Source organism: Triturus cristatus, chromosome 2_1 (assembly GCF_964204655.1).
Source record: "Triturus cristatus chromosome 2_1, aTriCri1.1, whole genome shotgun sequence".
Lineage (NCBI taxonomy): Eukaryota > Metazoa > Chordata > Amphibia > Caudata > Salamandridae > Triturus > Triturus cristatus.
The window spans coordinates 457,388,260-457,413,898 of NC_140581.1; the positions used below are offsets into that span (position 1 = coordinate 457,388,260).

Here is a 25,639-nt window from a genome sequence, read left to right on the forward strand (position 1 = left end):
CCCCAATCCACCCCCCACCCTGCACCCCTGCGTAAGCTCTAAAATGCCCCCCAACTTGCAGTGTGCCTGTCGCCCCATACAAAGACTAATCTACAAAAAGAACCCCAGAGGAGGAAAAAGCTCCCATACCGCCCCCGCTACCCCCCGGACTGTCACCCTCCCGGGGGAACCGGAGATCTGGTACTTAAGTCCAGGCTCATTGTTCAGCGCCGCCACCGTCTGCTCCACCGGAGCGTTCCACGTTAGTCCGTCCTTGGGGCAATGTGTCCAGCCAATCTCCGACCATGTCTGGTGATTCAAAAAAGAAAGTCCGCTCTTCGAACACCACACGCAACCTGGCCGGGAAGAGCATGGCATATTTCAGTCCCATCTCTCGTAGCCTTCTCTTGACCGCCAGGAAACCTTGTCGTTGCTTCTGTACCATCTGGGTAAAGTCCGGATAGAAACTTACAGTGGTGTTCTGGAATAGCGTCGGGCCGGACACCCGTGATGCTTGCAAAATGGCATCACGGTCCCTGAAGTTAAAGATCCTGGCGACAATTGGCCTCGGAGGGGCCCCCACCTTGGGCCTCCCGCCAGGAACTCTGTGGGCCCTTTCAACAGTAAAAAACTTACTAAGGCCTTTGGGCGCCAGATGGTTCACCACCAGGTCCTCCACAAACATGTCCACTGACTGTTCCTCCGAATTTTCCGGGACCCCAATAATGCGCACGTTATTGCGTCTTGCGCGGCCCTCGAACTCTTCCAACCGTCGGGCAAAGTGATCATTTGCAGTGCGCAAGGTACGGACTTCCAGCTGAAGGCCGGAGACGTCGCCCAGGAGGCCTGCAGTCTTGAGGTCCAAGGACTGAACCCGCTCATTAGTTTTCCCCAGGTCTGCCCGAATCAGATTGACGTCGATCGATATGGCATCCACTTTATGCGCCAGGGTCTCAAATTGTTGTCCGATAGAGGACTTCATCCCCTCGATGGCCCCCATGATATCTTGCAGGGTTGGTTCCGCGGAGGGGGGCGACACGTCCTTCGAGGCCTCCAGTGTCTGTCCCGATCCGCCCGGTGACCCCTTCTGGTGGGCATAGCGGTCCATGTTGTTAGTCTGGGTGTAGCCTCCCCGCCTGGTACTTTTGGGCTTCTGTTTTTCGGCGTCCGATTTACTCGACATTGCTATCTGCCGCGGGGACAATCTCTTTGCCCATACAGAGTAGACAACCATGCAGCCAGTGACTGGCGCTACCCACGTCCAGGCCGGGCGCGGTGGAGACAGGAAAGCGAAAGCGAAAGTGAAAGTGAGGACACCTTCCTTCCGACGACTCACCCCTCGCGTGGTCGCTGTTGTTCAATTAGTGCACGGGCACTGTGCCAACGCAAGTCCCGGGCACCTTCCGGGGAGTAGGCCACAAACTTCCAGGCAGTACAACTTCGGTCTCCGGTGGGCGATTTCGATCCGGACAACGGCTCTCGCCTCAGCAACGGCTCCCCTCCAATATTCCGGGCATCAAAAGCAGGATACTAGATAGGATATCTGCCGGAGGGAGCGAGGGTCTCGGGAGCTCTAGGCTCACGCGGCCATCTTAATCACGCGCTAAGCTCCTCCCCCCTGCAAATCAGTCTTGACCCTGCGCCCATGAGGCACAGGGTCAAGACTGATTTGCATATGGCTGGGTCCAAACTGGGGTGGCGTAGTGGGCAAAAGAACGATGGATTTAACCCAGATCTTTTGACTGGGGGAGAATGTTTGCATTGTCAGCATTCCGTCCATCATTTGTTTTCTGTAACACTTTTCGCCCTAAGTGGGATGGGTATGCCCAGACGTGGGTCCCTTGCTCACTGTGCCACTGGATTCAAGCTAGCCTGGCTGAAGAAGGGGGACATACCCTGAAACCGGTCCCAGGATGCTTGTTTCCGGTCCATGGAGGACCTGGCCTGGCAGTTCGGTCTGGACTGTTCCCATGGGGCACAGGGTCAAGACTGATTTGCATATGGCTGGGTCCAAACTGGGGTGGCGTAGTGGGCAAATGAACAATGGATTTAACCCAGATCTTTTGACTGGGGGAGAATGTTTGCATTGTCAGCATTCGGTCCATAATTTGTTTGCTGTAGACATCACCAGTCAAAAGCAACAGTCCACAACCATTTGTTAGGAAGGAGGTCCTGAAGTGGGATCCCGCAAAGGGTTTATTTGTGCTGCCCCCAACAACTAAAGGAGTCCTTGATTAACTAGTTTCTCAGAATGTCAGATAATATTGTTCACATTTGTCGCATTGTTTAGCTCTTACAGTTCGCCAACGCATGTTCTGGATGTTATAGTTCTATTTTATAGGTGTGGAATTCAAACGCGATCACAGTAGGCGCCAGTAGAAAGCGGGATTATGCTCATGGAGGTATGGACAAGAAACCACAGGTCAAAGTACTCCATTCTACCAAACACACTAATCTTCTCATCTACTAGGGCTCTCAGCACGTGCACACATGGACCTCCCTCTTGCGTCACTGTCGCAGGCTGCCGGTGAACCGGTGAGCTAGGAAGCTGCCATAGAGATTTAACACAGGGAACATGGTGAAGGCGATGTGAAGCCAGCGGATGATTTATTACTTGTGACTTAATGCAGTCTTATCTGAGGAGTGGCAGAAAGGACATTATACAGCCTATGAACCCTGCTGAATACCGAGGAGTTGGCACTCATCTTTTATCCATGGCGGGGACTTACATGATTACTTCTGAAACAACATGTAGTGAAACGTAGAGAGGCTACAGCTCATTAGTAAGTATAAAACAAGCATTGACATAGCCAATAGGTCTCGCCTTTGGGACCTTATAAGTGTTTAGCCATGCAACAGTTGCATAACTAAATACTTATATGGTCCCAAAAGCGATACCTATTGGCTATGCCAATGCTTGTTTCTGTTTATTACTGCTCTGAAGTAATGGCGGCACCCGTGCTTTAGCTTAAACGTCTTAAGCTAAAGTCGGGTGCCGAGATTGCTTCAAAAGTAAAGAATTGTCTATTTCTTTACTTTTGAAGCAATCTCAGCACCCGACTTTAGCCTAAGATGTTTAAGCTAAAGCACGGGTGCCACCATTACTACATAAAACAAGCATTGGCTCACGGAGAACAACAAAGCGGCCGCGAAAGTGAAAGGGATGGCGATCAAGCGTGGCATGCGCGCCCACGCGCATGCACTGTAGCTCTAGGCTGGCCATGGTAGCACTTTTTTGAGCCCTCACAAAAAGTCTCGCCAGACCAGCGCATGCGCTGGGTCAGGCGAGACCTAAAATAATCAGTACTAACAACTAAAGGAACACTTGTTTTGAAGGTCAACGGTGTCCTAAAACTTCATGCAGAGTAAGAGCTTCCCGCTGCCTCGTAGCGCTGCACACTCTCTAACTTGACATCTGGTAGCTATAGTATGATGCACACTTCACCCTTCGTTGTCACAACATCAAGAAGATGCAATTTTTGCTCATTGCACCAGGTCATCATCGCATCGAGGCGTTGCTAGTCGCATCGCCACAGAAGCGCAGTAAGAAACCGACGCATCACCTCCCCATGCGGTGAAGAACTGACACACCACCTCCTCTCCGGTAAGGAACCAACGCATCACCGTCCCCTACGCAGCAGTAGGTAACCAACGCATTACCTCCCCTGAAGCAAGGAACCGATGCATCACCGTTCTTGCGTGTAAGGAACCGACCCATCACCTTCCCTGCAACCCTTTTGTTTGTATAGCGTTACGCATCCAAAGGTACATTGAACGTAAAGTGTTGCATTTACCATCTAAAGAGAACTAAGCTATTTCTACCATTCTAAAGTTCAGTATTGTGGATTTTTGTTGTTTGTGGTCTTGCGTTAAGCCTATATAAAGATACTTATTTTTTATAATACAACCTGTGTGGTGTCCAGCTGTAGTGTTGTCACTGTATTACTGTATGTCTTCACAAATGCTTTACACACTGCCTCTGAGATAAGCCTGTCTGCTCGTGCTAAGCTACCAAGGGGGTGAGCAGGGGTTATTTTAGGAGTGTACCCCCTTACCCTGACTAGACGCAAGGGCACCTATATGGTCAAAGGTACCTACCTCTGCCAACTAGAGACCCCCAAATCTAACAGGGCACAATTCCAAAGCAATGCACACTTCAGAGGTGTTAACAACTAAAACTGGCATGTTTCAGGTAAATACCCTGTGACTTGAACATTACTTCAACAAGAAGCATCTAGACAGCTATGACTGCACAAGGCATAAGGTTTACAGATGCAGTTTGCCTACATCGGCCTTGCAGAGTGTATAAAATTGCTCTGAAGCGGGAACCTGACTCATTTAGATGTTTGGCCATTTACATCTTGAACTTGATAGAAAACAATAAGACCTTAATCTAGGAAGATGCTGGTGAAAATGCTCATCACTGTAGGATTCTGCATGACGATACCATTGTTACGGAGGTGATCAACAGCACTGGTTAAAATTGGGGTCCGCCCCATTGTTTACACCTCATCGAGATGTGGTTATACTCCAGGAACACACGTAAATTAATCAAATAGTATTATGGCTTTGCTAGTATGAGGTGGAAAGAGAAGCAGAGCGAAGCTTGGCACATTCAGGCTCACCCCAATGCTGAAGGTCTCCAGATACTGGTTATGAAACACCACTGTCTGGCAGCAGAATTGCAACTTGGCATTGATAGGTAAATCTCAGGTTTGAATTTGAACACAGGCCTAGCCGGCTGCCTATTTTCACCCGCGGACTTAGACGCAGATATGCTGTATGTGGCCAGGTGATCATTATGCCAGTGCAGACAGGTGTTGAAACTACTACATTTATATGACATGTATGTGCTGCACATCCCTCTGAAAGCATGCCTACCTTCTGCTTGGTTTCAAGGACATCCATAAAAATGGCTAGAAATCAGATTGATGATAACGTATGGGAAACTAATTCCTTAAGAACAAATGTATATCATTTAGGAGGGCTTGGCTTTCTGTGGTAGTCACCATGTCCAATATTTGCAATACAGCACACTACTTAAAGCGTGCCTAACAAAAATGATTGTGTCCTCATATAACACAACTGGTGCTATGTAAAGCACTCTGATACCCGATACCTTCGGGTCAAGTTCGCGCTATATAAAGCTCCGTAATAATAAAGTTGAAAAAAAAGCGACAAAAAAATACCAGGTTCATGTCTTGATAGGTACACCTGGGATATGACCTGGAGCTGGATTTGCCTCAATGGCATGCCTGCCTGCCTTTTTTTTTTTGCTTTACAAGGGCTCCCAGGCCCATGTCTTTTTTGGGGGCTCCCTGAGTCCCTCTAGCCCCCACCCCTATTTTTAATTGCCGCCCACTTCAACCTTGCTATTTCATTCCGCAGTAAATTATAAGAAGGAACTGTCCAGCGGCGCTCATTATATGCAACAAAGGCTTAAGCCTCCTTGGAGGCCACTGTATGGGTACTGATGTATGAAATATTTTCACACTTTCAAACCCTGGCATGCCTAGAAAGGCATGCTTTGTAGACACTTACACTTGCAAAGTACCAAAATGAAATTAAAAGTCGCAAATTAATTGGCGACTCGCCATGTCCACATAGTAATCCCTGCAACTTGCAGGGGAACATGGTATGTGAGGGCCAAACCCACCCCTTGCAATTCACAAGGCTATGTAGCAATACTTTGCTACTGCTAATGCATTCACAAACCATTGATGAAATACTGACTTGTAAATGGTGGTGATAATGCATCTGCAAAGTGAAAGTTGCCCTTAAAGGACATGTCCCACTTCCTGAATGACAGATGCAGATTCTTTACAGCCCACAAAGACTCTCAGATATGACATGATAATAATAATGTCCATCCCAACAGATCTCTCCGTTCCTTCCTCCCCCCAACCATGCCAGCTCAGGAGCACACCTATACTAAAATCTCCGATTGGACAACCCAGTGCAGTAACCAGCAAAGCATAATATCATATGAAATACCATAAAGGGACCAACAGAGCTGTTCAAAGCTGCCAGCTCACTGAAACCCATAAAACTGGGTGTTTCTCTCTCACACTTCATCATCCAACACACTGATGTGAGTCCTGTAACATGATAACTGCACCTCGGTGGTCATCACAAACGACAGGGTAACACTTCTCACATAGTTTCAAAATAAAGACAACATTCTTCCAAGCACACAGCCTATCTATTGTAATGTGCTAGTATGTAGGCAAGAGCTTCAGCGCCCCACATAGGGGTAGTAAGCAATATATAAATACTGCAATACAGTACAATACAGTACGATTAGAGGAACGCTTCCTGCAATCCTTACTCACTTCCTGATACTCACGATACCCAGGTCTCCCTCTCCAGGCAACACACCCAAGGCATATCTGTTAGTGATATCCCACTTTTGCACTAAAGAAAAATATGCAGAAGTGTGCCAGTGTTCACTCTTCTCCTGACCATGAGGAGAACAGCAATCAGATGGCTCTGTCAGGAGGGACCCAGTTATATTATTTGATGATATGGGCAATAGATTGAATGCTGAGGAAATACACTTGACAATGAGTGGGCTAGTGGTTCCTATAGAGTTTAGAGGGTACAAAGCACATGGCAAAATATGGAGGATGTTCCATCGGACAGTCTTGTGGATCTTCCGCTGTATTTAGATTTAGGGGCAACACCAAGTTCCTGACAACAGAGCATCAGCAGGCTCTGCCAGCAGAAAGCGTTGATCAGAGAACCGTCTGCCAGAGGGCAACATACATCAGAACACGCAGAAAACACTTATTTGTTTAGTTTTTCAATGACATATTAGGAGTTTACAATTGAAAAACAGCTTCAAACATGGTCGGCCTGGTGAGGATCTCTTTATGGGCTGGGTGGGCTTCCACCAGGGAAGCGAAGTGCTGTGCCCTGGAGGGCTAGCAGGCCTCTCAACAAATATTAAATTTACCGTTTAGTGAGGTGGTCTACATATGAGCAGGATTTGGTTATACCCACGGTACACTTATCAGGTGGGATTGCTGCAGTGCTTAATTTGAGCCGTTAGTTTCCAGTGCTCAGCACCGGCACTTAATTGTCATCACCGGCGTTTGTGACAGTTTGTGACAGTTTGCCAGAAGTTGACGCTGTCTGAGATGACCACAATAACAGCCAATTGTTAATTCAATATACATTATAAAAACACGGTTACATCGCCCAAGCCATTCTTATAGCTTTGGGGGCCTGGAATAGTCTAAATTGTCACACTTACAGGAGCGCGATGGTCAGTAGTTGTGTTGTTACTATCATTGGCAGCATGGCAGGGGCAATGTGTGGTGCAAGCTGCAGTGCCCCCCTGACGAGAGCCCTGGCACTTCTTTTACAAATTAAGCACTGGATTGCTGACATCCTAGAACTCTAATGCTTTTTTACCTGCAGGATCTTCCCAATAAATATATGCTTGTAATGGTGTTTAATATACATAGTTTTGCCTCCTATGCCTCTTATCCCACACACATGTAAAAGAATAAGCCCCACTTACGTGTACATGACAAGATTGACTGCTTTATTTATTGTTGAATGTTTTACGATGGGTACAGTAAAGAAACTAAAATTAATGCATCCTTATACACTGCAAAATACTGACAAGTACAGAATTCAACAAGAGAGAAACAATCACAATGGATGCAAGGTAGTCTATAAACATATATACTGCATTTTGTGCAATGCAGTTAAAGTGATATAAATAGTAGTCTGAATCCAATGAACAAAGCTTTGGTTGCCAAATTTTATGTAAATGTTTTACAGATTGTGACTCAACATACTTGCATGGATTGGCTTCAATGTCTTTCAGGACAGTTCCGGGCTTGTAGTAACTGCACAGAGGATTCGGTGAAATATTTTTTTGTGAAGCCAAGGTATTTGACTTTGATTCTCTACAAGGTATGTGACTTTGATCATCTACAGTGCTTTAATTTTTTTTGTCTAAGTTTCCGCTCTACAGGTTGACTCGCTACGGTGGAGTTCCACGCCTCCAGTTAGCACCTGCACCTGGTTCCTAGCCCCTCCCTCTCCTCTCATGTGGCTGATGGCGGCGGTTGCGGCGGCCAGAGGATGCGCTCCGGTGATGTTTTGACGTCCATGCCTCCGGGCTGAAGTTGTAACACTGCGGTTCGGCTGTTTAGCTGCTCTGGATAACGCTGGATAACGCTGCGATTCATATTGCCTGGGAGAGCTGCTGAGTTTTGCTGGGAGCAGGCAGTTCTCGGCGACCTCGGCGACCTTGGTGAGCGATAATTGCTGTTCTGCCGCTGCCGCCGGTCCTTTTCTTTTCTATACTATGTCCCTGTTCACACAGACTGGACTTCAGCTAAGCAACGGCCGCTACCTTTGGGAGTTCTGGTAGAAGACGCAGTCTGGGCTATGTGATAGGACTACATGTCCCAGCATTCTCGGCATTGGACAGTGGAAAGTTGAATTGTGGAGCCACTGCTGGTAGTAGTAACTTAATTTAATTTAATTTGAAGATTATTTACTTTGGCCAGATATTCTATACAGTCGGACGGTGTGTGGCCCCAGTTTAAGCTGTGAGAGTTGTCTGCCCCGCCGCTGCAGCCTTATAGTACTGTGTTGTAGCCGATGTGCGGGTTTGACTCTCGGTCCCAGCATTTTCGACGATCTGGACTCTCTTGGGCATTTACTCCGAACTTACAGGACTGCCGTTATTAGTGCTGAGGATTCAAGGTCTAAGATTTAGCAGTGAAAAGATATTACGCTGCCATCTCCTATCTTTATAAAAAAAAAAAAAAAATGTTTTAAATCACTTTTAATCAGTTCTAATAATGGGTAAGCAACTGACGGCCAGGGCCAAAGCGAAAATACGACGCCAGCAACTTAAGGAGAATTCAGAAGGGGCTAAGCGGGCTGGGTCAGCCGCGGAGAGAGAAATTTCTTCTGTTGAAATTTCGGAGAGTTCTGGAGAAGGCGAGGATGGTCTCCCGGGTGGTATCCCGATACAGGCTCATCAACAGAATCATGGCAAATCTGTTATTAGTGAGGGGCAGGAGGTATTGGAGTCACCCATGGGGGGATTGGACATGGTTTTATTGGGTTCAGAAGTCAAATTACCTGAAATGGCTCCGTGTTTGACTCCAGTGACCTCATTCAATTTACAGGCATCTAAAGAGGCTACGTCAGTTTGCGCTCTTAAGGCTTCTAAACAATTTCCGTTATTTGAGCGAAAGGGCGCAACATATGGTTCTGCCAACACAGTTGGTATTCGTGCAGTGCTACCAGGGGTCCAACCCTTCCAGCCCTTTCAACTTCTCCAACAGTCATTCCTCCTATGATGAAAAACTCCGGTAAATTGGGATTAATGAGGTCAACTGGCGATCTAGAGTTAACAGATCCTCCACCTTTAAATATAAGACCCACTTTGCTTAGCGATAAAGAGCCTTCTACTTCTTCTATCTGTACCTCTACGATTGCTTCTACTGGGGTTCCCTTGCCTCAGAGTTCGATTATGGGGATGGATATTGAGACTACTGGGGATTTTCAGATTTCAGTAAAGGACATGCTAAATTTGATTCTCCAAGAAATAAGAGAGATGAAGCCATTTCAAAAGATGGAAATGGAAGTGATTTGTAAGCGTCTGGACAAAATTGAAGATACGCTGGCTTCATTTTCAAATCGACTGCAAGAATCTGAGACTAGAATTTCGGTGGTGGAGGACAATTTGACCATCATGCAGAAAGAGATTGCAAGTGTCTCCAAATCTTCGAAGGCTTTTGAAGTTAAATTGGATGAGTTAGAAAATTACAATAGAAGGTCAAACCTTCGAATAGTGGGCGTAACTGAGAACATTGAGGGGTCTGATATGACGCAATGGATTACTTCTTTTTTTTCTCGTGAGGTCGGCCCTGAGTTTAAGGGAGACTTAACAATCACGCGGGCGCATCGAGTTCCAGCGCGTCCATTTCCCAATTCTCCGTTTCCTCGGACCATTATTGTCAACTTTGCTGATGTTCGTGTTAAAGAAATAATCCTATCACAGGCCTTCAAGCAAAGACAATTTCATGTTAATCCTACTACTAAGTGCCGGATTTTCTCCGACATGTCGGCTGCCGCCGCCAGACGCAGAAAAGACTTTGTAAAGATTCTCCAGTTATTTAAGAACAAAGGTGCTCAAGCTTCGATTGCACAGCAATCAAAATTAAAAAGTTTTGATTAAGGGCAAATTCTATTTGTTCACAGATGTTGATGAAGCACGTGAGATGCTTGATCAGTTAGTCCAGGGGTAGGATAATTTTGGATTGTGATTTGATTTGGTTGGATGGTCATTGGAGGTTTCCCTTTTTCTTCTTTTTGCTTTTTTTTTTTTTGTCTCGGCAAATTGGAGATTACTAGTTAGGGGGAGGGGGGGTGCAGGCGAGGAACTGGGGGGGGTCATGGGAACAGGGGCGCAACACCAAGGCGCCTTCATGAGAGGGGTTAGTGCCATGTGGCCAGCGTGGGAGGGAGGTGAAGGTGTAGTACAGGGCCACTGGGCTAGGTGTAGGCTAGGTGTAGGCGGGGAGCACCTGGGTGGGGGGATGGGGTGGGTGGTGGGGGAAAATGGAAAATGGAAGTTCTTGTTGTCTCTGATGGTAAATATGTTGGCAAGAAGTTATTTTTTAATGATTCAAATATATATGCCTATTGGGGGGATTAGAGTGATCTCTTTTAATGTTAATGGGCTGAATAATAGAAAAAAAATGCGCGCCATCGAGTTATGGATTAAAACAGAGTGTCCAGCAGTTGTGATGCTGCAAGAAACTCATATTCCCGCGGATAAAATTAATTATTTTCCTATGTTTAGAACTTGGTCCTTATATCGTGGGTTTTCTAGCGCTAAAGAATCTCAAAGGGGGGTCGCACTTTTCATCAATCGTAACTTAGATGTAGAAATTATCCAGTTTGAAGATGGGGGTGCAGGGCGGTGGTGTTGGGCCACTTGTGTTATAAAAGACAGGAATAGGCCAATTACTTTTGTTAGTTTTTATGCCCCAGTGGAAGATCGTGCCCCCAACTATGAGGAGTTATTTCAAACACTACTAACGGTCAGAGGGGATATAGTTATAGTTGGGATTTTAATATTCTTATGGATATAAAACTAGATTCCACTGGTGCCTCGAAGAAACAATCTAAACCAAAGTCAATAAGGTCAATTATGAAGAATATAGTCTTACTGGATCTTTGTGATCCATGGCGATTAAAATCCCCACAAAAACAAGAATTTACTTATTGGTCAGGAAGACATAGATCTTCCTCTCGCATCAATTTTTTTTTGGCCTCTAGCTTATTAAAATTTTCTCATCAAAAATTCTTCCAAAATGGCTTCTCAGACCACGCAATGTTGGTAATTGAATTTAAAGTAGGGGAAGAAATTAGGCCCCCTAAGAGATGGATATATAATAAAAAGTATCTACAAGATAGCAACTGGGTCTCTTTTTTAAAATTGGAGATTGCCGAATTTATTGCTCGTAATTCGGATACGGCTCCACTGCACATCATTTGGGACTCATTAAAAGCTTTTATTTGTGGTATCATCATCGGTAAAGACGCAGAAGAGTGGCGAGTTATTAAACAAACTAGGACTTTACTCTATGAAAAAATTTGTATGCTTACTCTGCTTCGACAATCCAACTTCTCCAGTATTGCGCAAAATAAATTAAACGAGGCCAAACGTGAACTCAGTACGCTTTTTTCTATACAGAGTGAACAGCAATTTCTTACACAATCTCTGGGGATTTATGAGGAGAGTAATTTCTCTGGTAAACTCCTTACGTGGCAGGCTAAGGAGCAAGCCGCCGCAAATCTGATTCGTATTTTAAAGTGTCCTGCCACCCGGATAGAAACATCACAGTCTGATGTTATTGGCACTATAATGTTCTCTCATTATAAACAGATATACAGTCAACCTCAGGAGATAGATTTTCTTAGGCTCTCCAATTTTTCAGCTAGATATTATATGCCCTCTCTATCTCAGGCAGACAGTGGAGTAATGATGCGCTTATTTTCTCAGTCAGAATTAGAATTAGTGGTTAAGAACTTACCAATTGGTAAGGCATGTGGTCCGGATGGGGAACAACCTTTACAACGCAACTATTACAACGCACTACACTTACAACGCAATTTTTACAACGCAACATCCACTACAACGCATTCCATTACATCGCATGACACTACAACGCATTTTTAAAAACTACCTTTACAACGCATTCCATTACATCGCATACTACCTTTACAACGCATACCATTACAATGCATAATATTACATTGCATTTAAGGTAAGTATTGGATAGTATAGGGGTAAAACCCCTACACTATCCAACACTTACCCTACTGTTGCACCCCTTGGAGTTAGAATAGTAATTTTACCCCTACACTATCCAACACTTACCCTACTGTTGCACCCCCTGGAGTTAGATTAGTAATTTTTACCCCTACACTATCCAACACTTACCCTACTGTTGCACCCCCTGGAGTTAGAATAGTAATTTTTACCCCTACACTATCCAACACTTACCCTACTGTTGCACCCCCTGGAGTTAGAATAGTAATTTTTACCCCTATACTATCCAACACTTACCTTAAATGCAAGTAATATTATGCGTTGTAATGGTATGTGTTGTAAAGGTAGTATGCGATGTAATGGAATGCGTTGTAAAGGTAGTTTTTAAAAATGCGTTGTAGTGTCATGCGATGTAATGGAATGCGTTGTAGTGGATGTTGCGTTGTAAAAATTGCGTTGTAAGTGCATGCGTTGTAAAAGTATGCGTTGTAACGTCATACATCCTAACCGGATGGCCTCCCCGCTGAATTCTTTAAGGTTTTTTTTAGTGCCTTTTCCGATTTATTATTACAATTAGTTAATTATATGTTAGTGGGTGGGCAAGTTCCAGACTCTTTTGGGGAGGGGACAGTGGTTAGCTTCCCGAAAAAAGGTCAAGATCCTAAAGATCCCAACCCATATAGGCCTATCACATTACTCAACACTGATTATAAGATCCTCACTAAATTATTATCAATACGCTTTAATTATATTGCAAAGGATCTTATTCATCTGGATCAGAACGGCTTTGTGGCAGGCCGGCAATTAGTTACAAATACACATTTTCTTACTGAGGCTTTAGATTATTTTCAGACAAACAAAATTTCTGCTTTAATTTTATTATTAGACGCGGAAAAAGCTTTTGATTTGGTGGTATGGACAACTTTATTTGCTATTTTAAAGCACTATGGAATTCCTCCACAAATTATTAGTTTAATTCAGAATTTGTACACGGGTGCCAAAGCCAATATAATTATTAATTCAGCTATGGTCGGCACAGTATCGGTTCCACGAGGTACCAGGCAGGGTTGCCCCTTGTCCCCTATTCTTTTTGCTTTCTTCATTGAACCGTTAGCTACAGCAATTCGTAAATCTGCGAATATTCCTCCTCCGATCCCTTCCATGGCAAAAATTAAATTATATGCCGATGATATCATGTTATTGATTAAGACGGATATTCAATCTCAAACTGCTGCTCTTCAGCTTTTTGAAGAATTGGAAGAGTTGGGCGGCTATCGAATAAATAAAAAAAAACGGAAATATTAGTTTGTGGTGGGGGTGAGGTGGATTTACACGCTGACTTAGTTGGCTGTATCAATTCAAGACCGAAGAGGTATTTGGGGGTTATGTTTTCCACTTTGGTTTTCGATTTAGCTAAACTGAATTTTGATCCTCTTTTACGTAAGGTCCAATCCTTGTTTATCAGATGGGACTCATTACCATTTTCCATCTTTGGGCGGGTGGCACTTATAAAAATGTCTATACTTCCACTTTTTAATTTTTTATTCTCTGCCATTCCTTGCTTTTTGCCCAGTGTTTTTTTTTCAAAAGTGGAATCATTATTTTCTGCGTTTATATGGGCAAAAAAAAGTCCCAGGATAGCAATGGGGACTCTTTATGTTGAAACCGAATTAGGAGGTTTAGCCGTACCTAATGTTAGAGACTATTATAGCGCATATTTCGCCCAATATTTAGAGCGGTTTAAATCTGGAATGCAGAGCCCAAATGTATTTATTAATTTTTTTTTGGATGGAATTTGTCACGAGGCCCAGATTCCATTTCCGTTACATATTCCTAAGTCACCGAAACTTAGTCGATACAAGACGATGCTTTGGTTTTTCAAGCGTCGTGACGTTTTTCTTAAAAGATTCTCTCTCCCGCAGTTTAATATTAGAACTCCCTTAAGAAATGCTCTCATGTTTATGGGTATGAAAATTGGAGTTGATATTGCACTACAATGGGCACGTGTTGGGTTCTATTCTCTTTCAGATTTTTTAAGGGAGGGGGCATGGCTGTCACCGGGCGAGATGCAGCTTATAATTTCAGGGAATTTTATGTTACTAGGCTCCTATGTTTCGATTTTTAAAATGCTGGAACAAGTGGAGCTAAGAATTATTGGTTCTTCTAATCAGTTATGGGATGATTTGTTTATGACTTCTCGGATGAGGAATCCAGGGGCATGGAAGCGTTGTTTAGCTAAACATATTGAGGTAGATCTGAGCCAGAAAGCTATTAAAAAATGGCAAGAACAGGAGAATCATGTATTTACTATCAACACTTGGAAAACCATAAATAAGCTGAATTTTAGTGTTCTTCGAGGATCTAATTGGAGAAGAATGTTATTCTTCAGTAAGTGACTCCTGTATCCCACTCATGCCGCCATTGCTAAAATGTATGTTAATACTAGTGCCACCTGTTTTAGATGTCAGCAATATACTCCCACTAACTGGTCTCACATTATAGCTGACTGTGTTAAAATTATTCCTTTTTGGAATGAGATTTTCGAATATTTGCAAAAGTATTGTGGGATCCAGATTACTTATAATATTAAATTAGTATTGTACGGATATGATTCTGATCTCGGTCTGACAGAACAGATGGCCAAAATCTTATTTATCGCAATGGCAGCGGCAAGATCTCTGGTGCTCCAGAACTGGAAGTCAATTCAAGCTCCTTTGTTTAATGCCTGGTTTCAGAAAATTAGGAATGTTAGAAAGAGTGAAAATCGATACGCACAGCGAATTGGTGGGATTCCGGAAGTTTAACAGAATTTGGTGTTCCTATTTTGAATAATGGTGGACTTTTGCATTCCGTAAATAATTTTCTTTATTTTGAATCCTTATTTTGTGGTAGCCAATTTATGTTATTGTTAATTGTAATCTTGATACAAGAACTTCAATAAAAAAATAATAAAAATAAAAAAAAAGTTTCCGCTCTACAAATACCCGATGCACACATGCGTTTGATGTGAATAGCCACTGTAAAAGTATTCTAAAGCTTATAGTGTCTCCTATAGCTGGGACCCCTGAACTGGAAAGTGCCTGCCAAAGGTGACGAGGGCAATTCAAGTAAGTTCAGACATAAACTCGTGAGCAGGTGTTTGCTGCAGGCGATTCACAGTTTTAGAGCTAGATTTAATGTAAACTTCTCAGCACAGATAATGACCCTGTGTCTAGTTTCTAGCAAATGGAGATCTCAGGAACATTGCTGGGCCCTTCATAATAAGGGTACACAACATTTAAAGGGACCATGTGCAACTCCTACCTTTCCCATTTAATGGGTTCCTGTGTTTCTGATCCTAGGAGAAGAAAAAGAAGAGCAAAGACATAAAGCCTTCTTTCTACACAGCATTCCTTCCGAGGAGAGTTAATACATCAAATTATGGGCTCTCGCAAACATTTTCCCTGGGCCTAAAAAGTATGGTCCTCCATACTCCAACTGTGGCATGCATGACCGAGGGCTTCTTTGATGCCAGTAGTGTTATGCTGTACTTGAGTCGCTACCCCTCTACCGCACCCTGGTATAAACCTCTTGTTTGATATCGCTACCTTTGCTGAGTCAAGTGTTCAAAGGAAGTAACTTGATTAATGAATTGGAATGAAGTAGAGGCATATACCTCGCTATCTCTTTATGCGTCTAATCTCTTATCTGCATATATAAGGAGTGCTTTAGTTAAGGTAGCGAATGTTATTATAAATTCCCTGACAAAGACTTTCCCCTCCATCCCCCAGTAAAACGTGTGGAATTCACTGAGATGGGCAGGCACAAATACCCAGCATCCATCGCTGGACATGGGACAGTGGGAAAGGTTTCTCCCTGGCAGTAGGAGACGACGTTTAATCCTAGTATTACCACTTTGCCAAAATATGCTTTGTATTTAAAGTCTGGGCAGGTTTCAGAGCACAGTGGCATTTCTGTGCTGAGAGTAGTTGCCGAGTATAACCATCAGAACTACTCACACCTGAGTGGTTGTGTAATGAGTGCGATGGAAACCAAAAAACCATAAGGCATGTTTTTTTATTTATCTTGACCTACCCTTGTGACCATTGTGCATTCTTAGGTAATCACTTTTTTCAAGAACAACTTTCTCTGCTCCTTTTTTTAACAAAGATAGGTAAAATATAAACTAGTCACTGGTAGGAAGTGTGTGATAACAAAACATGGCTATAACCCAACAATCATTTGACTTTACTCACGGGGGAGAGGACTCTCAGTCTCATAGTCCACTCGCTAAAATATGGTGTAGTGAGAAAGTTATAAATGTTGAACAAAGGAGTCCTGCCCTGGGTTTTCGTACTTCTGCTTCACCCATGCATGACAGTTAAATCATATCCTTTCTATGCCTTTGACCCCTTCATTACCATTATGTAATGGATATGGGTGGGCCACTGAATGCTCAACCCAGCTGGCTGGCCCTGGCATAGCTTGAAAGTCTCTTGGATCCTCAAGTCTAAAAACCACCAAGCCTTTATGTGGCTTAGTTCTGCCACCCATACTGTAACCTCATGTGCCAAGAATTAAAGACAACGCATTACCATTTGATGTAAAATGAGAGAGGCAAAGAGATATCCACTTGGAGGCTGAATTGCACAATATGAAAGCAGAAACACTGGGCTTGGGCTTTGCTTCCCCACTTGACCAAATTGTGTGATCCTAGGTAATTGTGTATTTTCATTTTGTCTCCTTTTCTTTTCATTATAACATATGAGAATACCCAGAAGTGCAGGAGTTGAGGATGTGCATGTACAAAACCTTCTCCTGTGTTTGATTTAATAAACTATAATGTGCCATGTATATGAACAACGTAGGCCACCCATAGAGCACACATGACAATGGCTTGCCTCTTGGTTCACTAATGCTTTTTTGTGACGCCGGAAAATGGATCAATGTTTCTAAGCTCATGTTTGAAAACTATCACTTTTAATAAATATCATATTGTACATGTTTATTGAAAGATGTGTTTAAATTTGAACGTGTTCCTAAAGATAAGTGGCTTTTGCTTCTTTTCAGTTACTTCAGTTAACATGTAAATACATGCTTTCTTGCTTGTTTAAAATCTTTCTGAATGTTAGTACACAGTCAAGTAAACAGTAACCCAATGCTTCTGTTCGCCAGGTGGCTGAATATAAAGGCTACGAGGCCACAAGCGGCCCCCCGGGCTGTACTTTGAGTATCACTGCATGAAACAAGTGCCTGCTGATGGAATTACCACTTAGCCAAAATTACACATAGAGGTCTGCTTCAATGCCGGCCCACTTTTGTATGTACTCTATTGGTTGTAGGAGTGGCAGCACACTTGTTCAACCCCATACATCCATAACCACTGCTCTTTGCCCCTTCCATTCAGAAGTTGAAGCTTACAAGACAAAACACTCGCATTTGAAGGGAATATAGACAGCAACGCTTCCATGGTAGGTACAAGTTGCAGTACCTTCATACAGGATTTTTTTGGTGTTGGTGCTATATGTAAAGTACAAACAAAGAAATATAGGAACACCGTTGGCATTTTTTTGTCCTAATTTTTTGAAAGAGAGAGCTAATACAGGGACACTACTTCTCAAATCTTCACTGGTTTTCCTCCTACCTTTCTAATCAACACCAGTTCCCATAAGCACCTCCAGTTTACAAATGACCCCTTCACCTGTGGAGTCCCCCAGGGTTCCAATCTGTCTCCTGTCATCTTCAGTCTTTGCATGGATCCTCTTGATGCTCTACTCACAGATAACAGTCTCAAGATTCACCAATGTGCTGAAGATAGGCAACTCTATTTTGGCAGTCTCCTCTGCTTCAGATATCCAAGGCCTCAAACATTGCTTGCACAACATTCAGGCCTGGATGTTCAGCGCTCATCTTAAGCTCAATCCAACCAAGCCAGAATTCCAGTTATTTGCCAAGATCAACAAGCAAGATATAATACAAACCTAGTTCAATTATATGAACCTTGATGGCTTCAAACCCACTCTTTCTCCAAATGCAAAGCCACTTGGATTCTCTCTTTACACCAATCTCTCCCCCAAGGAATATGTTGCCAAAAAAACAAAGACAGCCTGGTACCAGTTCTCTCGTCTACAGAAAGTCAAATGGTTTCTTCCAAAAAGTGCCTTCAGAACCGCTGTTCAAGCCCTGGTACTCTGGCATCTTAATGGTAATAATGCCAGACTCCACGACTTCCCAGGCTCCACACTGACACCCATTATGGGCATCCTACATGTCAAGTAAATGTACTGCTCATACCATGTAATTTGTTGCTCAATCACTCCCACATCACCCCTGGCAAAGGAATGTTTTCACTCTTTTACACACAGACAACAGTCTGCTGAACCATCTACTTAAGTTTGTAGTGGAAGGTGATTTATCCTTCTGACTGGAACCCATGTAAACATATCCAGAGTGACAAAGATAAAATGAAGTTGTATCTCTGTATGTCTGTAAACAGATTGCCTTGCAAATGCATAATACAGATTTAGAATCAGCAGCACAACTCCAGGTGCTGCTGAAGTGATTGACTGAGGAACTAAGTTGAGGGACCAAGCTACATTGAAGGAAATACTAATCATGCGCAATACACAACAGATGCCCAAGATCTTTCAGCTAATGAGCAGACTAAGTGGCCACCAAAATTAGCTCCTTTAAACTGAAAATGTTCCAGGGGTCCTCCACTAAAGCCTCATATGAATGGGACTGTAAGGCCTACAAAAGAAGGGCCACATCACAAGTAGGAAGAACGATATCAACAGGGCCTTCAAAAGGCTAGGCATATATATGATTCCACTCTCTCAATGCTAGAATAGGAAGACATAATAGTAGACATTAGAGAGGAAGAAAAATGCCATCACTAAAAGTAGCCTATTGCTCTGAAAATTTGTTATTCACATGGAATTTGCAGGAAAGTGACTGAAGACCATATCCAAATCAAAAGAAATTAAATTCAAATTACTTTAATTCTATGTTGAGAAACGTCTGAACTGGTACAAGGATGTAGGGCCGGATGTACTAAGAATGGATTCAGTAAAAGTAGTTGCAAATCATTCACAGACATTTACCGAATCAATTCTGGTTTTGTCACCCACCTATGTACTAATAGGTCAGTTTGCAAAAATCCAATTCATAGAGGGTCATTAGACCACCATGTCTGTGATTGATTTCAAATAAAGTTTTTGTTAATGCAATATGTTTTACTTAAAACAAAACATGATGCATAAAAAAACTTGCAATTTACATTTTTAAAGTAGGCAGTAGTCCATGGAACCACTTCCGTCTTAAAAAGTAATTTTTTTCAACAATCACAATGGGAAAGGGGTGCCTTGGAACCCCTTCCCTTTGTGAATACTTTACCACAATCTTTAAGTAGTTGGCAAAGCATTAATTCATGCTACTGCGATTTGGTATTTGGAATGGATGCCCTAAAGATGCCCCTCCCAAACACGCAGTCAGTATGTAGTCACAAACCGTTACTGAATATCCATTTAGGTTTTTTACACACCAAATTGCCTTTTTGCAGTCACAAGTAGCCTGATTCTGTGAGTCGGGTCATTTACAAATGCAACAAGACTTGGTACATCTGGGTCAAAGTTGCTTCCCAGAAACAAATATTATTTTGGATCGCACAGTGCTTGGTCTTGAGAATGAAAGGAACAAGCATTACAAAATATGAGAAGGAACCAGAGACCAATCAAAGGTAAGTGGAAAAGGAGGAAGAATCAGATTTGTGTTCTTGTCAAATGATGGAGAGGAGCCATTTAACATCTTCTGCTCTACAAGGGAAACACCATGATCATCCTCGTTTTCTTCACTCTAGATCTTTCAAGAATTGAATAGGAATATTGCATATGATGACAGAAGCTGCTAAGATCACCGGAGCAAAATACATTTTTCTCAACTGCCAAATATTCATGGATCTCACGCAGTAAATTGAAAGGCGAGTGTCCATATAGTTATAAAGCGATCCAACAACAGGATTGGAAACATTCAGGTCAGCTGCAGAAATGGGCCCACCCTCAAAGTAAACTCTTGAGAGAGCAGGAACACCCTACTCAACCTGACTGCCTCCATATTTTCCTGACGGAAGACGTTCTTGTCCTCAGTGAGCGGGGAGTGACCCACATGGAAACTCCACGAGAATGAGTCAGAATTTCATGTCTGTTTGGCTTTTGACATAGTTCTTCACTTTTGGATTTTACATCTAGGAAAGGAAAGACCTTTCAACATGTATCCTTTGTACGACTCACTGATTACAGAGAATCCTGACTGACCCTAGCGATATAGTCAACCAGTTCAATCACCATTTCAAAGATCCTGCTAGATCCCAATCTAATAGAATCAGGTGACTGAAGGGTGGAGAATCTGAGAACTGAAGAAAGAGGACATGGATTAGGGGCTTCCGATAGAGATGTAGCATTGTACAATGAAGATACACAATGCCATACACCTCAAATTAGAACCAGTGATGGACAGGAATGTTGAGATGGCCAGTAATCAAGCCAATTCATCCTAAAATGTCTGACAGCAGTGCAGAAGAGAATAGTCTGGCTGTTGCTGAATAGTACAATGATGTGATGAATTCCCAGAACAGTGAGCTGAAGATCTCTCCTCCTGATGGACACAAAGCATGGTCATGTCAGCCCTACCCAAGCTTAACATACACAGATGTGTTTAAGAAAGGAAACATACTCGCACTCTAAGCCAAGAGGAGTCGGAACTTTTTGAAGAGACAACGGAGCGTGTCATGGCGAAAGACAGCACCATATTCTGGCCTGGCCGTAGTTTTGCTACGCGGAACACCGCAAAGTTACTAAAAATACGCGAAGTTCCACGAGTGGCGGAGTGCAGTGCAAACTGCAGTTTGTGCTGTTATTCTTGCCGCTCCAGTAGAAATTCTACCCAAGCGGCAGCTCGCGATCGCGAACTTACCTTTCGCAATAGCGAACTTACCGTTTGCGATCGCGAGCAGGTAAAAAGCCCCTCTGCACATAGGGAATCTGAGTTTTCTGCACTCTGCGAGCTCTGCGGAGTGCAAAGTGCAGAAAACTCTGCAAACTCCGCGAATGGAGCGAAGATCACCGCCCAGGCCATATTATATAATTCTGGAGTATTTTTAAAATAAGCCGCAACTCACACTGAGCTCATTTTTACAATGTCAAAAGACATCATACAAGTACCAGAATTCAAGATGCTGTTAGATAAAAACAGAATGGTGCTGGCACATTACATTGGCCTACTGGCTGGTCCAGAGGTGCCTGTCTCCATGGGTGCACTCACCCGCGTAAATGTAGGACACTGATGAGGAACAGGAACTGCCCGGTCTTGTCAAGAGGTCCTAAAACATGACATTAAGGCCTACCTACACACACACACACACGACACACACACACACACACACTCACTCACGTGCACGCACCAAATAAAAATAGACATGCCCCAAAAACACAAAAGATTTGCTATATGTCAGCAGTGAATCATTACCTATGTATCAATTTATTCTGCAAACATTGTGCTTGTTTGCAGTTTTGCGTTAATGTTAAAGAATACAACTATTGTACCTGATTGTGAATTTTCCACTGGGTACTTGTCATCTCGATGAATCTTGTAGAGCTAAAGTACAAAAAAATGCAAAAAACAAGTGTAAGTGACTGATAGAGGTGACACATAATCAAGATATATGTTGTCGTCTTCCATATCAGATATCTATCTTACTGCAGAGTTAAGGTCACACAACTCAGTGCCTAGAAATAATTAAATTCATAAAGCTCTACACCCACAGCCACTTATTCACGCATATGTCCTCACTGCGATACAATATAATTACATAAGGTAATAGTCTCACCCACGATTGAAAACAATCAAATTACAGTAGCACGAAACCTTTCTGTTACCATCCCATAATTACCCATGTTTAATTATTTCTCAGCAGCTGACAAGTGCTACCGGTGTGCCCATGCCATTTTTGGCCCTCCTCCACAAGCTTCTGTCCCAGCATGATGTACTGCTCCCGATATTTTCAAACGTTTTATTCATTTTTCATTTCTTTATGACGTCCAAGCATACTTTTTGCTACTGTTTTCACTTTAATTTACCATTCTAACATGGCCGGCCCCCATGTTAAAACCATGAATTAAAAATGATCGACAGATATCATCACATAGTGCTGACACGTGATGATGCGTGTCGTGAAACGTGTGTGCATGCAGGCTGAGGCATGGTGGCCTTCTGGAAATTGGCTACCTTTAATAGGAAACCCATTTCAGAATTCCCACACATGCATGTTGATGCAGACAGAGACACATGCATCTGCATCCTAATGGAAACAAAATTGGCAAAGCCAATTGCACTACCATTTTCAATTTTTTAAGGGCTATGAAGGCGTGCATGTATCTTTGTTGCAAAAAAAAAATACCGTGAGGAGTTTTTCCTCTAGTCACAGTGCTGGCATTTGGGGTCACACCAACATTGTCAGTTAAAACTTTGTTTATTCAGGCCATTGGTCTTTAAAAGCAATAAATAATAATAACTATACTTAAAAAAAAGATCATGTACAAACAGTTCACATTTTACTCTCTTAAAATAAAAATAATACACATTCTTTTTATCATAAACCCTATACAAATATACTGGCCCTTCAAGTTTAAAAATATTAACTAGTAAAATCTAATTTTGAAATCCCTTTAATTGCAGTTAAAAACCTTCGGAGTACGCAGGTCGCGTTAAAAAATGTCATTCCAATTATTAAATCAACAGCTGATTTACAATTCAAAATCCCATATTTAGCAAAAACTGGTTTCAGGAACTTTTTATGTACGGTGACAGTCCAATAAAACATGGAGAAAATCGCACTTTGTATTTAACCCACAAGTACACTTACCTGTACCATCTATGATTGCCAATCTAGCAGCCTTAAATTCAAGGCAGGGGTTTAAGCGAGCTCTAAACTTCAAAAGCGCATCCCTTAGCCCGGGGTTTGGCAAAGTGTCCACAGAAGTGAAACCATCATCCCTATCCCAAGACTCTTTAATGAACTGAATAGACATCTTACCATTTAGGTTCCCAATGTCACACTCCCTGGCACACTTTTTCATCAATGCATGCAACTCTCCTTTAGAAATCTGAAATTCGGAGCTACAAACATATATAGTTAGGGGCTTATTACGATGTCGGGCGAATTCACTTCTGCCCAACACCGACTCGGCCATGCGCAGTTCACGCAAGACGTAAAACATAGGGCGTTGTGACCGGCAAAGCGAGGAGGAGGACGACAGCAAGGAGGAGACACCGCGGCGAGGAGGAGGGCAGCCCGCAGACAACAGAAGTGAAGGTAAGTATATTTTTTTGCCCTTTTTTGGGCCATGGCACATGGGCTGAGGGGCGTACTCCGCTCCGCCATGGAATCAGAGCTTTGCCTCAACTTCACGTTCCCAGCGGAGCGCTCAGTTGGTAATACTCTGAAAACTCCACTGCCGGAGCGGAGTACACCACCCGGGCTGAGTCCAGAATCTAAGATTCTTTTAAATGTCAGGAAATAGAATTTTGGCGACTAGTTTGTATTTCATTTAAGTATCACTGCTGGGAGATTATCAGGTATTTCTGCCTTTGTAAATTTATAATTTCCTTGATCTTTTTATAAGAATAAAACTGCTGAAGTTCCTTGTTTATTACCAAATTTAACTCACGTGGAACCACAATGCCTTCACTGCTGTAGAGTTCATTTAGGTAGTTAACTGGCTATTGCTTTTTCTTTGGTGCAGCAGGTCTGAAATATGCAGTTGTTGGATGAATGTGATGGTTGTGTGTTAGGGGATTGTTGAGGAGTCAAGGAGGCATTGTAGAAGGAACTGGTACCATCCAGGTGAGCTAGGGCTGCAAATTAACCACTGCTCTGAAGCCTTCACCTGGGAGGAGTGGCTTTACTATGTGACGAGGAAAGAGCTAATACCTGACAACCAAGATTTGCTTGCGATATGCACAAAAAACAGTCGGCATAAACAATAAAACTATCATCATGAAAACTCATTTAATGTGGCCCAGGAGTCATCCACAGCTTATTTTTTCATAACAGGCTTTCAGTGTGAGATTTAGAGAACCTGGTGAGGCTGAAAAGGAAGAAGCAGAGTAAGGTCAATTTGAGCCATTTTCAGCTCCCAGCAATTGCTATCAAATATAGATTTTGGATTGGCATCTTATCTACACTTCTGTTCAGTATAGTGTTAAGTAGGTCTCTTTATTTCCAACTTCTCTGTCTAATTTATTCTACCGTCCCATTTTTCTGCCTTTTTCCCTCCATGTTTACCTGTTTCTGGGAACCAGAGAATAGCGGGGAAATGGGATTACAGAGACCCGAAGGAAAAGCAACAGATCATAGTGAGTTCAGAGACAGATGTAAACAGGTAGGTACATATTTAGTAGAATGTTAGATGATGCACTGTAATATCTATGACATAAGATAATAAGATGACAAAGATATGGGGAGTGGGCATACACAATTCTAGGCACATATCAAATAGTCAAACCAGGCAACTGTAATAAGCAAATGGATTGCTGCTCTCTTTTGAGAAACAGAAAATGTATTTGACCATACAAACTTGAAATTTATATTCATATAATTCGAAGAACCGATTTTGGACAGGGTTACATTCTATATCCAAATGGCTACATCTCATCTCTGACTCTGGCAAGCTGTTGACCTACAGTATGAATCTCTACAGTATGTTATTGGATTCATACATTTCACCAGCTCAATAAATGGTCCACAGATTCCTTTTATTACCTAGGTATCATGCCCAAAGGGAATTGTCTAAAATCATGCATGTACATATAGAGCCATTGTTACATCTTACAGCATTAGTTTTAGAGAGCTATTTGCTTCATCTTAACAGTTTGTTAGCAAATGAAATGGCAGAGTTTTTCATAGTTTGTTTTGACCAAGGATTAAATTTCTTATATCCATGTACATATAATTTCACTAATCTAGTATACCTGAGGGTGGAACTTGACTTGAGCACATTGACTAGAATGTGACCAACTGTGCTTTTTGGGACTTTTGAAACTACTATTTCCCAGCTGCTGAACACTTTCCCATTTCTGATTTTTTCTGGCTACCAGTAGTCCACATCTAATCATGCGAATACAAGTTAGTTAGTAATCTATACATATATAACATGCTCCATGCATTCTTCGTTGCTGTAACCTAACCCACACACGTGTAGTTTAGGAGTAGTCTTGGTCAACCATTTTATCCTGCACAATTTCACTATCTAGGACTGTATGCTGTATTCCCCAGTCCGCTTGAGTGCTAGAACCACCAAGATAGAAAGA

The 25,639-nt window shown here is 42.7% G+C and overlaps 1 protein-coding gene across 1 annotated transcript in view; it reads right to left on the reverse strand.

Annotated features, from left to right (window-relative positions):
* Positions 1 to 25,639, reverse strand: part of PDE8B (phosphodiesterase 8B) — a 977,294-nt gene that overhangs the window by 170,759 nt on the left and 780,896 nt on the right. Inside the window, exon 11 of the mRNA XM_085632271.1 lies at positions 21,874 to 21,925. Within this exon, the coding sequence (XP_085488397.1) occupies positions 21,874 to 21,925 (52 nt within the window). The remainder of the gene's footprint in view (positions 1 to 21,873; positions 21,926 to 25,639) is intronic.